At 42.1% G+C, this 13,099-nt stretch overlaps 1 protein-coding gene across 1 annotated transcript in view; it reads right to left on the bottom strand.

Moving 5' to 3' along the window:
• Positions 1-13,099, bottom strand: part of LOC142759653 (dynein axonemal heavy chain 5-like) — a 466,211-nt gene that overhangs the window by 220,334 nt on the left and 232,778 nt on the right. The window contains 2 exon segments of the mRNA XM_075862058.1: positions 2,281-2,456; positions 9,205-9,422. Of these exon segments, the coding sequence (XP_075718173.1) occupies positions 2,281-2,456; positions 9,205-9,422 (394 nt within the window).

Genomic DNA, 13,099 nt, shown 5'->3' with positions numbered 1-13,099 from the left:
TTCCAAGAGGAAGAGACTATGTGGACAAATATGAATATTTCTCGATTTTCAAAGCTGTATAATGTAATATTGTTACTCTATACACAACAATGTCAATGTAATAGATTATAATAAAGTTAGTGAAAACGAGAATTGTGCTAAGATGCAAGGAAATATTACATTTAGTTGTATTGCACCCAGCAGGAGGCATTAAAGTAAAGCTCCATCCCTCTTTGGACAATTCCCTAAAATACTTCTCTTATTATTTTACTACAGTGCTATACTACTTCTACAGGGTGGGCCATTTATATGGATACACCTAAATAAAATGGGAATGGTTGGTGATATTAACTTCCTGTTTGTGGCACATTAGTATATGGGAGGGGGGAAACTTTTTAAGCTGGGTGTTGACCATGGCGGCCATTTTGAAGTCGGCCATTTTGTATCCAACTTTAGTTTTTTCAATGGGAAGAGGGTCATGTGACACATCAAACTTATCGAGAATTTCACAAGAAAAACAATGGTGTGCTTGGTTTTAACGTTACTTTATTCTTTCATGAGTTATTTACAAATTTATGACACACTGATAGCAACACCACAGAAGAAATGCCTCCTGATCCTTAGACTTTTATCTTTGGGGTCATCTGAAGGCAATTGTCTATGCTGTGAAGATACGAGATGTGCAGCAACTGAAACTACGGATGCTGGAAGCCTGTGCTAGCATTTCTTCTGCGGTGTTGCTATCAGTGTGTGAAGAGTGGGAGAAGAGGGTTGCATTGACAATCCAACACAATGGGCAGCACTTTGAACACATTTTATAAGTGGTCAGAAACTTGTAAATAACTCATGAAAGAATAAAGTAAAGTTAAAACCAAGCACACCATTGTTTTTCTTGTGAAATTCTCGATAAGTTTGATGTGTCACATGACCCTCTTCCCATTGAAAAAACTAAAGTTGGATACAAAATGGCCGACTTCAAATTGGCCACCAAGGTCAACACCCAGCTTGAAAAGTTTCCCCCCTCCCATATACTAATGTGCCACAAACAGGAAGTTAATATCACCAACCATTCCCATTTTATTTAGGTGTATCCATATAAATGGCCCACCCTGTATAATAATACAGGAAATTAGTTATTGGGAAATTCCCCATGTCTGATCTCCCAGCACCATCAGAGGAATACAGGAACTATAGTTAGCATCTGTATTCTGTCAATGGAAAGAGCAATGAACCATTGCAGTGTACTATCAACCATCAGGACAGCCCCTCGGCTTCCTCCCACGAAAGAATGCAGATACCCTCCATAACACCAATATGCTAGTGGTACCAGAACAGCAGCCATTGGAATTTTCATATTCCTATTTCTGTTTTCTCCCCCTGACATGATGGAGCAATGTATAAAAGCTTATAATCATTGTTTCATTTCTAATCAATGTCTTGAAGTACAAAGCCAAATAACAACAAAAAAAAAAAGTGGAGAACAAACCCATCAACACCTTGAAACTTCTATAAACACACGTAGTTGTAATACTTTGTAGAAGATAGTTTGAGTAAAATTTTTGGCTAGAAAACATACATACGCATAATTAAAAGTAAACAAAGGTATTCATTATGAACTACATTATAATTGGCAATTATTACCGTTTATTATCTGACTGTTTGTATTTGTTGTATAATATTTTGAAATGTGTGCGCATAATAAATGCATCATATGGATTAGTTTCCCGATGGCTCACAATGGTTCACACTTATATTCCACCAGGGATCAAAATCTGTTTCTGGGCCAGCCAATATCAGGCACTGTTTTTTTTACTGAGCTGCCAGGTAACAGGCATTGTTTTTACCCCCTGACCACCAGGCATCATGGACGTTTACCACCAATAATCAAGCACTGTGTTACCAGTAGACTTCCAGATTAAGTACTGAACATATAACCATCGAGTACTAGATGCGGATTATCATTTCTTGTGTGCTTATTGTACTATGTTGCTTACAAATTACTTGTTTCAATGAGCATAATGCACTCTTTTATAGATAACTATTTTACAAACCCTTGAAAAAGACTACAGTAAACCAATAGTCTTAAGAATACGTAGTAAGAAGTTCAATTTGTTTAACTCTACTTATTGTTTCTATTTGATATCTTTAGACATATCATTAACAAAAATATTGCAGTGTTGTTTTGTTTTTAGTTAACAAGTTTGTATGGTATACATTAATAAGTGTATTTGGCTTTATTTTATTCATTATATCTGCTGTACTTGTTATAAATTATAAGAAACAATCAGCAAAACATCATACTTGTTGCAAATGCTGTAAACTGTTGATGTGACATAACACTGCTAGATCGGGATATTCTTCCTCCCTCAAGCTCCATATAACCATTAGTAATTTTTTCCATCTCTCGGCGTTGATCTGCTCGGTAAATGACTTCTAGCATAGACCGTAAACTAAAATGACAGTGATATTCCTCTGGTCTATAAAAAAAAGAAAAATTTCAAAATTAGAATAGCTTAAAAATGTATTTGCTATTATCACACAGCATAACTAGACCCAATGCTTAGTATATGCAACAGAAATTATCAAATGTATATCATTAACAGAATGAAATAAAGAAATTTGCTCAATGGTTGCAGTATTAGGCCTTGTTCACATGGCGCTAAAAAAAAAACAACGTGTAAACGTGTCAAAAACGCTAGCCTTTTTTTTTAAAGCACTCTTTAAACTACAGGCGTTTTGTGACGCAGTTCTGTTGCAGTTTTTTAATGCGTCTTGCGCACGCTTTCGGCACATTTTTTTGGGATTTAATTAGGACTCCCATTGACTATGGGAACTAGGCACATTTTCAGCGCATTTTACACGCCAAAGAGTTAACCTGACGCTTCTTCTTTTACGAGACGCGTTTTTTAAACACGCACGTGTAAAATAGCATCGTACACACATATGCCGTTTCCCCATTGATGTCAATGGGAAGCTTAAATCATGTGTTTTTAAAATGCGCCGAAAAATGTGCCAAATGCACACTGTGTGAACAAGGGCCTTAAAGGACAGGTGTCGCGAAAAAATTTTTTTTATATGTTTTTGCTTTTAGTATGTTATTAAAATACATTTTATATATTTGTGTTTTTGTGTTTTACTTTTTTATTTTTTCTTTCTTTTACTTCTCTATGGGGGCTGCCATTTTCTTTTTCATCTCTGTATGTGTCGATTAACGACACATACAGAGATGGAATACGGCACATACATCCCCATAGTGAATGCGAACGGGAGCCGTTCAATTCACTATAGCGTACGCCGCCTGTGTGGGAACGGCGCATGCGCCGCTCCCACACAGTCCAAAAGGAAGGTCTTCGGCCGAGCGACATCCGGCGCCATTTTCATGTGGACCGGAAGCCGGGAGCGGGCGGAGCGGAGGCAGCGGCGGCGGCAGGAGCAGGGAAGTTATGTTTGTGTTTGTGCGTGTTATACTGTGTGATTACACTGTATCTAATCCTCCTACACTGTGCATTCGCTCAAAAAATGGCGGCACACAGTGTAGGAGGTTTGAACATTCAACCCCCTCCTTTCTCCTGGCACTAGCCAGGATAAAGGAGGGGGCATTATGTGAGCACACTAGAGCGTGTGTGTCTACACCAAATTTGCAGAGGTTGCTTTACCACATTGCAATGCTGCAATTTTGGGAATTGCTCCCTCTAGTGACCAGCACATGGAAATGTTATAAATTAGAATCTAATTTATAATATATCCTGACTTGTGAAAAAAATTTAAAAAATGAGAACAATGTGTAATCATTTATTGACTAACAGTTTAACTAAAAAAAAAAGTGCCCTATCTCCTACATAATCTGATCGGTGCTGTAATGTAGATAACAACAGTGGTTTTTATTTTGAAAAACGATCAAGTTATGAACAATTTTTGATTTATGCTAATTAGTTTCTTAATAGACAACTGGGCGTTTTTTAACTTTTTACAAACTGGGCGTTGTAAAGAGAAGTGACCAATCAGCGTCATACACTTCTCATCGTTCCAGCCCAGCTTCTTTCACTGCACACACAGCGTGATCTTGCGAGAACCACTTTACAAAGCATTAGTGAGGCCTCATCTAGAATATGCAGTTCAGTTCTGGGCTCCAGTTCATAGAAAGGATGCCCTGGAGTTGGAAAAAATACAAAGAAGAGCAACGAAGCTAATAAGGGGCATAGAGAATTTAAGTTATGAGGAAAGATTGAAAGAATTAAACCTATTTAGCCTTGAAAAAAGACGACTAAGGGGGGACATGATTAACTTATATAAATATATTAATGGCACATACAAAAAATATGGTGATATCCTGTTCCTTGTAAAACCCGCTCAAAAAACAAGGGGGCACTCCCTCCGTCTGGAGAAAAAAAGGTTCAAGCTGCAGAGGCGACAAGGCTTCTTTACAGTAAGAACGGTGAATTTATGGAATAGCCTACCGCAGGAGCTGGTCACAGCAGGGACAGTAGATGGCTTTAAAAAAGGGTTAGATAATTTCCTAGAACAAAAAAATATTAGCTCCTATGTGTAGAAATTTTTCCTTCCCTTTTCCCTTCCCTTGGTTGAACTTGATGGACATGTGTCTTTTTTCAGCCGTACTAACTATGTAACTATGTAACTATGTAACTATGTAAGCTGTGCTGTCATTCACAGCGAGATCACGCTGTGCTGTGAGTTAAGTCAGACAGAAACTTTACCGAAGTGTCGGGAGAGTGACTAGACATCGCATCCTAGCTGGAGGCGATGTCTATTCACTCTCAAGACACTTCTGTAAAGTTACTGTGGGAGTATATGACAGAACAGCTGGGAGTACATCATGAATGAAGAGAAGTGTATGACGCTGATTGGTCACTGATTGGTCAGCGTCATACACTTCTCTTTACAACGCCGAGTTGGTAAAAAGTTAGAAAACGCCCAGTTGCCTATTAAGAAACTAATTTGCATAAATCTAAAATTGTTCATAACTGTTCATAATTATCGTTTTCAAAATAAAAAACACTGTTATCTACAAGACAGCGCCGATCAGATTATGTAAGATATAGGGCACTTACAAATTGGTGACAGAGCCTCTTTAACAATACTATCATATAGTGGTCTCCTTCTTAAAGGGAAAGCAACCTATATTTCTTTATATTAATTAAAACCAGGTACTGAAACATATTATTTATTTCTAATCCATTTAATTGATTGTAGATTTTATTGTATTCTCTGTACATCCTTATGAGGGGGGCGATCTTGCCTGAGCTGCTGGTCTGTGGACAGCATTCCAGAGATTTGCTTTACAGCAGCCACAAAGACATATGAAAAATAAAGTCTAAAGATGACTCATTCACTTCTACGGGAGAGTTTTGTGTGCATGATCTGTGCAGAGGTCACTGTGCAGGGAGGGGGAGCTGTAACCATCCCCAATTGTCAATGGTAGATCCTGTGTTATCTGCCTTCAGCTTTATAATAGAGGTGTAATTTTCATTGTAATCCTTCCTGTGATGATAGTAGGATGACTACTGAGAAGTGATCTCTAAAAAAACAGGAAGAGTCAGCCTATTATGAGGCTCAGTGTCCATCTTAATACTGCAAAATTTCAGGATTTTCTTAAAAATAGATAGTGATCTGGAAAATTAAAGAAACATACCCTCCTACAAAACTTAAAAACTTATTTTAAACAATAAGTAATTTTCTTACAATACTTTCCCTTTAAGTAGCCTTATATACACAACAGAGCTTAAAGGGACTCTGTCACCAGTTTATTAATTCCCTATCTCCTAACTAATCTAATAGGTGCTTTGATGCTGATAACTACAGTCTGATTTGTTTAAAAAAAAAAAAAAAACGTTTTATTATTTGCAAAGTTATGAGCATTTTTCTAAATATGCTAATGTGGCTCTAATGGCTAAATAGGAGGTGACTCTTTCTTTTCACTCTGGGTGGTGTAATGTTTTCTGTATGACGCTGTCCAATCAGCATGCAGCTTCTCCCCCTTCCCTGCCCAGCAACACAGCGTGATCATATAGTATACACCTTCCATCCCCGACTGTGTATTCAACTGGTGATATCTCCGGTTGTGTAATAGCTAGAATTGCGATCCTGGTGTCACATGAAAGACTAGAATCTCCTCTTTCATATGCCACCAGAAGTGGTCCACAGCCCGGGATATGGCTGTTTGAATTGATCCCCCTTCCCTCTAGACCAGGGGTCTCAAGCACGCGGCCCGCGGGCCGCATGCGGTCCCTGGGGCTGTCATATGCGGCCCGCGGGACACAGAGCCACTAGTATCGGCTCTGCTCCGAGACTCTGGAATTCCCTGACATCGCTGTCCACATATGAACAGCGATGTCTGGGGCTTCCCCAGAGCCGGAGTCCCGAGCAGAGCGCTGGTGTCGGCTCTGCTCCGGGACTCTGTGGAATTCCCTGACATCGCTGCCCATATATGGACAGTGTGTCAGGGTCTTGCCCAGAGCGGAGCAGAGCGCTGGTGTCGGCTCTGCTCCTGGACTCTGTGGAATTCCCTGACATCGCTGTCCACATATGAACAGCGAAGTCTGGGGCTTCCCAAGAGCCGGAGTCCCGAGCAGAGTGCTGGTGTCGGCTCTGCTCCTGGACTCTGTGGAATTCCCTGACATCGCTGTCCACATATGAACAGCGATGTCTGGGGCTTCCCAAGAGCCGGAGTCCCGAGCAGAGCGCTGGTGTCGGCTCTGCTCCGGGACTCTGTGGAATTCCCTGACATCGCTGTCCACATATGAAAAGCGATGTCTGGGGCTTCCCCAGAGCCGGAGTCCCGAGCAGAGCGCTGGTGTCGGCTCTGCTCGGGGCCTCTGTGGAATTCCCTGACATCGCTGCCCATATATGGACAGTGTGTCAGGGTCTTCCCCAGAGCGGAGTCCCGGGCAGAGCGCTATTATCAGCTCTGCTCCGGGACTCTGGGGAAGCCTCTGACATCGCTGTCCATACATCGACAATGATGTCAGGGGCTTCCCCAGAGCAGGAGTCCCAGTGATGTCAGGAGCACAGCTGGAGTCCCAGGAAGAGCCTACTAGCGCTCTGCCTGGGACTCCAGCTCCGGGCAAGCCCCTGACATCACTGGGGTAGCCTCTACAGAGGGCACTGGGGCAGCCTCTAAAGAGGGCACTGGGGCAGCCTCTACAGAGGGGACTGGGGCAGCCTCTACAGAGGGGACTGGGGCAGCCTCTACAGAGGGCACTGGGGCATCCTCTACAGAGGGCACTTTGGCAGCCTCTACAGAGGGCACTTTGGCAGCCTCTACAGAGGGCACTTTGGCAGCCTCTACAGAGGGCACTGTGGCAGCCTCTACAGAGGGCACTGTGGCAGCCTCTACAGAGGGCACTGTGGCAGCCAGCCTCTACAGAGGGCACTGTGGCAGCCTCTACAGAGGGCACTGTGGCAGCCTCTACAGAGGGCACTGTGGCGTTATCTACAAGTGGGTGTGTGACAGTATCTGAAGAGGACACTGGCATTATCTAGGGGTGTGTTGCATTATCTACAGAGGGCACTGTGGCCTTATCTACAGCAGGCACTGTGGCCTTATCTACAGCGGGCACTGTGGCCTTATCTACAGCGGGCACTGTGGCCTTATCTATAGAGGGCACTGTGGCCTTATCTAGGGGTGTGTTGCATTATCCACAGAGGGCACTGCGGCAGCATCCACAGAGGGCACTGCGGCAGCATCCACAGAGGGCACCGCGGCAGCATCCACAGAGGGCACTGCGGCACTATCTAAAAAGGGGCTGCCCAATCTTGACATTTGTGCTAACTGAGCCGCCGGACTGCATTTAGCGACACTTTAACTGGAAAGCTGGATTGTTGAAATAAGCACGTGGAGAAATATCTCAAATTTTAACCCTAGTGGTATTATTATAGTAATGTAGTATTATTATTCTAGTAATGTAGTGTTATAGTAGTTCAAATAACTAATTGATTAACAATAATTTTGTATTGTATCAAATGTGAAAGTAATGCGGCCCGTCAACTTCCCATTTTTTCTATATGCGGCCCACTTACCCGGCCGAGTTTGAGACCCCTGCTCTAGACTGTCTCATACTGTGTGAAGCAGCTTCATGCTGATAGGACAGCGTCAGAGGCTGTGAGGTGGCTCCACCTCAGGAGAATCGCTGCGGTTACCTCCCAGTTGTCTAATAAAGGCTCATTTACATATTTAGAAAAAAGCTCATAACTTTTAAAATAATAAACGTTTTTTTTAAAACAAATCCCACTAGTTATCAGCAGTAAAGCGCCTATTAGATTAGTTAGGAGATAGGGAATTGATAAGCTGGTGACAGAATCCCTTTAAAAGTATTTTGTCTCACCTTCAACTTTACTTGTGCCACTACTAATTTACTACATTGTGATTGTCTAGCCACTAGTTACTAGACAAGGCTACAGAGACAATATACAGCTGCATGATTAAGTTACTGCAGAATCAAGTTATTATGTTTTACAGTGGACAGTTTTAAAAGGATGGGTTTTCCTTGATCAACAGGAAATATAACCACCAAAGTTACAGAATAAGACCAGGCCAACTTGCCATGGTCTCTACAATTGCTTAAAGAGGCTCTGTCACCAGATTCTCAAATCCCTATCTCCTATTGCATGTGATCGGCGCTGCAATGTAACTTCCAGCAACTCGTAATCTCGCGAGATTACGAGGTAAACAAGATTTCGTTTCCCTTGCTGGAAATCTCACAGAAAAGATTCAGAAGTGTCAGGATTCTGAATACACATGACGTCCATACACTTGTGTATGTGGCTGCACATCGTTCTAGTAAGAACACTATGTGCTGTGTAAATGAATGGAGAGGAGTGCATGATGCTGATTGGTCACTGATTCCTCAGCATCATACACTTCTATTCACAACGCCCAGTTAGTAAAACAAGTAAACACGCCCAGTTAAAAACACAATACATGCCCAGTTGGACATACGAAAAAAAACACGCCCAGTTGTCCATTTCAAAGCTCATTTGCATATATATAAAATAGCTCATAACTTGGCCAAAAATGAACGTTTAAAAAAAACAAAAAAAACATTACTGTTCTCTACATTGCAGCGCCGATCACATGCAATAGGAGATAGGGATTTGAGAATCTGGTGACAGAGCCTCTTTAATTGATGCACTTATGCAAAAAAATTCTGCTTCAATGTCCATGCCTTAAAGATTGAACAGAGTATGTGTAAAATTTAATAGACTAACAGTTGTTCCTTAAGCAGTTCTGAGGTGAGCTGTAGTCTTGTTGCAAGGGCTTTTGGGCCTTTGAAGCTAAGGCTGGTAAGTTTGGCCTTGAGAATTACTGTGAGATCTGGGACAACCAAAGAGACTGCTCTAAACATGGCCAGTATATCATTCGGTAGACTCTGGAATCCTGATTTTGAGACATTGAGAAATAGACTGCAACTGGGTTGTACTTCGATCTGTAAAAACACACAAGAAACATATATTTAATAACTTGTATTACTTATCCTGTACTGATCCTAAGTGACCACATGTATTATAGTCCAGATCTATATTCCCAATTCTGGTGTTTTTCTGTCAACAAGCTTGTCATCTAACACCACCCCACCATTTTAGCTAAGCTCCTATAATGGATTGGAACACTTAATTTATCCTACATCAAATTACTGGGCAGTCCCTGGTGTAAACTGTAACGTCATTTGAACAAGCTGTGTGCAGACATTCAGCCAGCAATGAATACTTGCAGTTTTAACTAAAGCCTGTCGAATTGTGACTGCAACTGAGTATAATACAAGCTATAACCTGGAATGTTATAAGTACAATTTATTTACAAAGTTAATTTACTTTATGACAATGTTAACAGTATATGTAAAATTTTTTTTGTATTATCAGGAAATGCTATTTTAAGGAAGACCTTAACTTTAAATATAGTAGTACGGAATAGCAAACACAAACATACTATTGTGGTTTAATCATAACTAAGCGCAGACGATAAATATGCACACTACATTGAGTTCATTATATTATTGAAGTCACAGATATCAACCTTTAAAAACACTGTCGGGATCTGTACGCATGGGGATTCGTGTTTGGCAATGAAAATGTTGGTACCGTTTAAGTCCACGCTTGGCTTTATTGCAGTCAAAAAACAAATATCCAGCATGCAAGACTTACAACATACAAACAAAACGCACAGTTTGTCTATCTGGGCACTAACTAAAGGCCTTTTTACACTGACCAATTATCGGGCAAACACCCGTTCTGTGTACGCTTGTTCCTGATCATTGCCCTGTACATCAGCTGATGGTATCGTTTTAAATACTAAAAATATTATAGTTGTAGGCAGCACATCTCCCTGTGTAAACAGGAAAATGTGCTGCAAACATGATAATAATGTATGGGGACGAGCGATCGGAGTAATGAGTGCTCGTCCCCAAACTAGCACCTTGTTACAGGAGCAAACGAGCGCCGATCAACAAGCTGTCTAGTTGATCGGCGCTCGTTTACACGGCCCAAGTACCTTTAATAGCAGGTTTCCTCACCTTTAGCAAACCATGAGTACAGTGTTCCTTGTATTAGGCTTTCCACACTATCGTTGTGTGGATTTCCGGGCTCTGACACTGGACTGCATTCACTACAGTCCTAAATAGTACAGTGAGCACACCTGTACTGATATTGGCTAGGGATATACCATGTACCGGAGCAGGGAGAGACTAACAAGTCACTCTACCAATACTATCTGTCATTCCATAGAAATCCAGGTCTGGAACACAGACTTAGTTTACTGAGGCTTTTGTTACGTTTTACTGAGATACCCAACTTTCCTGGATTTCTCATCGTATCCAGTACTTTCCCAGCCACAAGCTAACACCACACACACACACACACACACACACACACACTAATATCATCATAATAAAATGCAGCCTATTCACATATACTATATTTATATAATCACAATAGAGCATAGACTGTAAAAGCCATTATGATATCATCGTAATGATAGTATTTTTGTAATCGTAAAATAATTTTCTCGCTGAATTCATTGGGTGACACAGTACCATGGGTATAAGCCCTTGCCACTAGGAGGCTGACACTATGTAGGAATAGAGTGTTGGCTCTGCCCAGGCAGACCATACCCTTTCCACAGAAACTGGGCTAATCATTTTGTACAGAATCAGTAGGAGAAGAGATTACAGCATATCTATGGTCCCAGTAGAACAACAACGAAACAACCAGGACAAAAGTCCCAGGCACAGGAAAAGAAAAGAGAGCAAGACCTGTGTCCACCAATGAATTGAACAAAAAAAATTATTTCACAGTGAGTACAAAAATCAAATTTTCTCGTTAATGTCATTGAGAAATACTAAAAACATAGGACGTCCAAAAGCAGTCCCAGACGGTGGGCAAAAGAAGGAATCTGCTGTGCGACCCACCTAACACAGAGCAGCTTGTAGCACCTTGCAATCCAGGCTCACATCTAAGGAAGCCAGGGTATGAATTTGGTAGAACTTCGTGAAAGTATGCACCAAAGCGCAGGTAGCAGCCTTGCAAACCTGAGAGACTGAAGTTTGGTGCCATACCACCTAGCATGAACAGCCCTGGTGGAATGGGCAGCAACCTGAAAAGTAGGAACATTGCCTGTGGATCGATAGGATTCCAGAACCACAGCCCTAATCAAGCCAGCAATGGTGGTCTTGGAAGCTACCAAGTCTTTGCAAGACCCCTCAGGAAACACAAAAAAAAAAGAGTCAAATCCTCTGAATGATTAAGTTGTAGCAAGGTAGATGCATACCTCTCTCATCACATCGAGACAGTGAAGATCACGCTTCCTCGGTCGGGATATGGAAGAACAGAAGAAACAGAGGACATTGACTTGAAGGGCAGAGACCACCTTTGCGAGGAATGATGGGACAGGGTGGAACACTACCTGATCGCTGTAGATCACGAAGTTGGGAGACTTACCGGGCAATGCAGCCATTTCCGAAACCCGTCTGATGGAAAAATATAATGGCCACAAGGAAGGCAACTTTTCAGGAAAGAAATCTGTCAAAATGCCCGGTTAAGGGCTCCAAAGGGGAGGCCTGAAGAGCCCCAGAACCAGGTTAAAATCCCAGGGCTCAAAGGGATGCCAAAGAGGAGGTACAGCATGTGCTACATCCTGCAAAATTGTATTCCCTTGGGAACGGAAAAGTGATGTTGGCTGAATAAAGCTACAGTGAGCAGAGACCTGACCTTTTAGAGAAGCCAGACCAAGTTCCTGATCTAGACCGGACTGCAGAAAAGACATAATCCTAGCGGTGGAAAACACCAAATAATGTAAAGTGCGTTGCTCACACCAGGCCTTCCGGCGTATATCTTAACTGACTGAGGCTTCCAGGCACTTAACATAGTCTGGATGACAGGTTCAGAAAAATCACATGATCTCAAAACCTTGACTTCAACAGCTACTCAGTTAAATATGGTGTGGAATAGTAGACCCTAGCAAAGGACTGCACTGGGCTGGCACCTGAGACGACTTCTTTCTGTTGATGATCCATCCGAATCTCTTCAACGTGTCCAGGGTAATTCTGAGGCTGGAAAGATTGTACCCTCTGGAAAGAGCCTTCTCTAAGAGGTCATTCAGGTAAAAGATAACCGCGATACCCCTGGCATGAGAGTTGCCAGGACTTTAGTGAAGACCCTGGGTGAAGTGGCGAACCGAACTGGAGTGCGACAAATTAGAAATGTTAAGAATTGATTGAGAAGTGAAGGAAACGCTGGTAGGCCCCTTCGATAGGTTAAAGATAGACCTAACTATCCCGTCCTTCTTGGGGACTGTGAAGAGGTTTGTGTAAATCCTTGAAAATGTTCTGCCTGTGCAACGGGGACAATCACTTCCTGAAGGAGAAGAGAAATCGAACAGCCTGGAAAAAAGATGAAGCCCTCCTGGGGAGCAAGGAGGGGTTAAAGGAAAAAAACGACTTAGGGGAAGGGTCAGGGATCCTATCTCATATCCTCTCAACATCACCTCTCGCTCACATGGACAACGCTTGGGTTCAAGCCATAGGAATTAAGTCGTCCCCCCACCGAAGAGAAAGCTCAAGTGGGGAGATACCTTCAGGCGGAAGATGTTCTGAAAGTGAAGAGCTTCTGG

The sequence above is a fragment of the Rhinoderma darwinii genome, chromosome 4 (assembly GCF_050947455.1).
Source record: "Rhinoderma darwinii isolate aRhiDar2 chromosome 4, aRhiDar2.hap1, whole genome shotgun sequence".
Classification (NCBI taxonomy): Eukaryota; Metazoa; Chordata; class Amphibia; order Anura; family Rhinodermatidae; genus Rhinoderma; species Rhinoderma darwinii.
The sequence above is the reverse complement of the archived record's forward strand: the minus strand, read 5'-3'. Positions and strand labels throughout refer to the sequence as shown.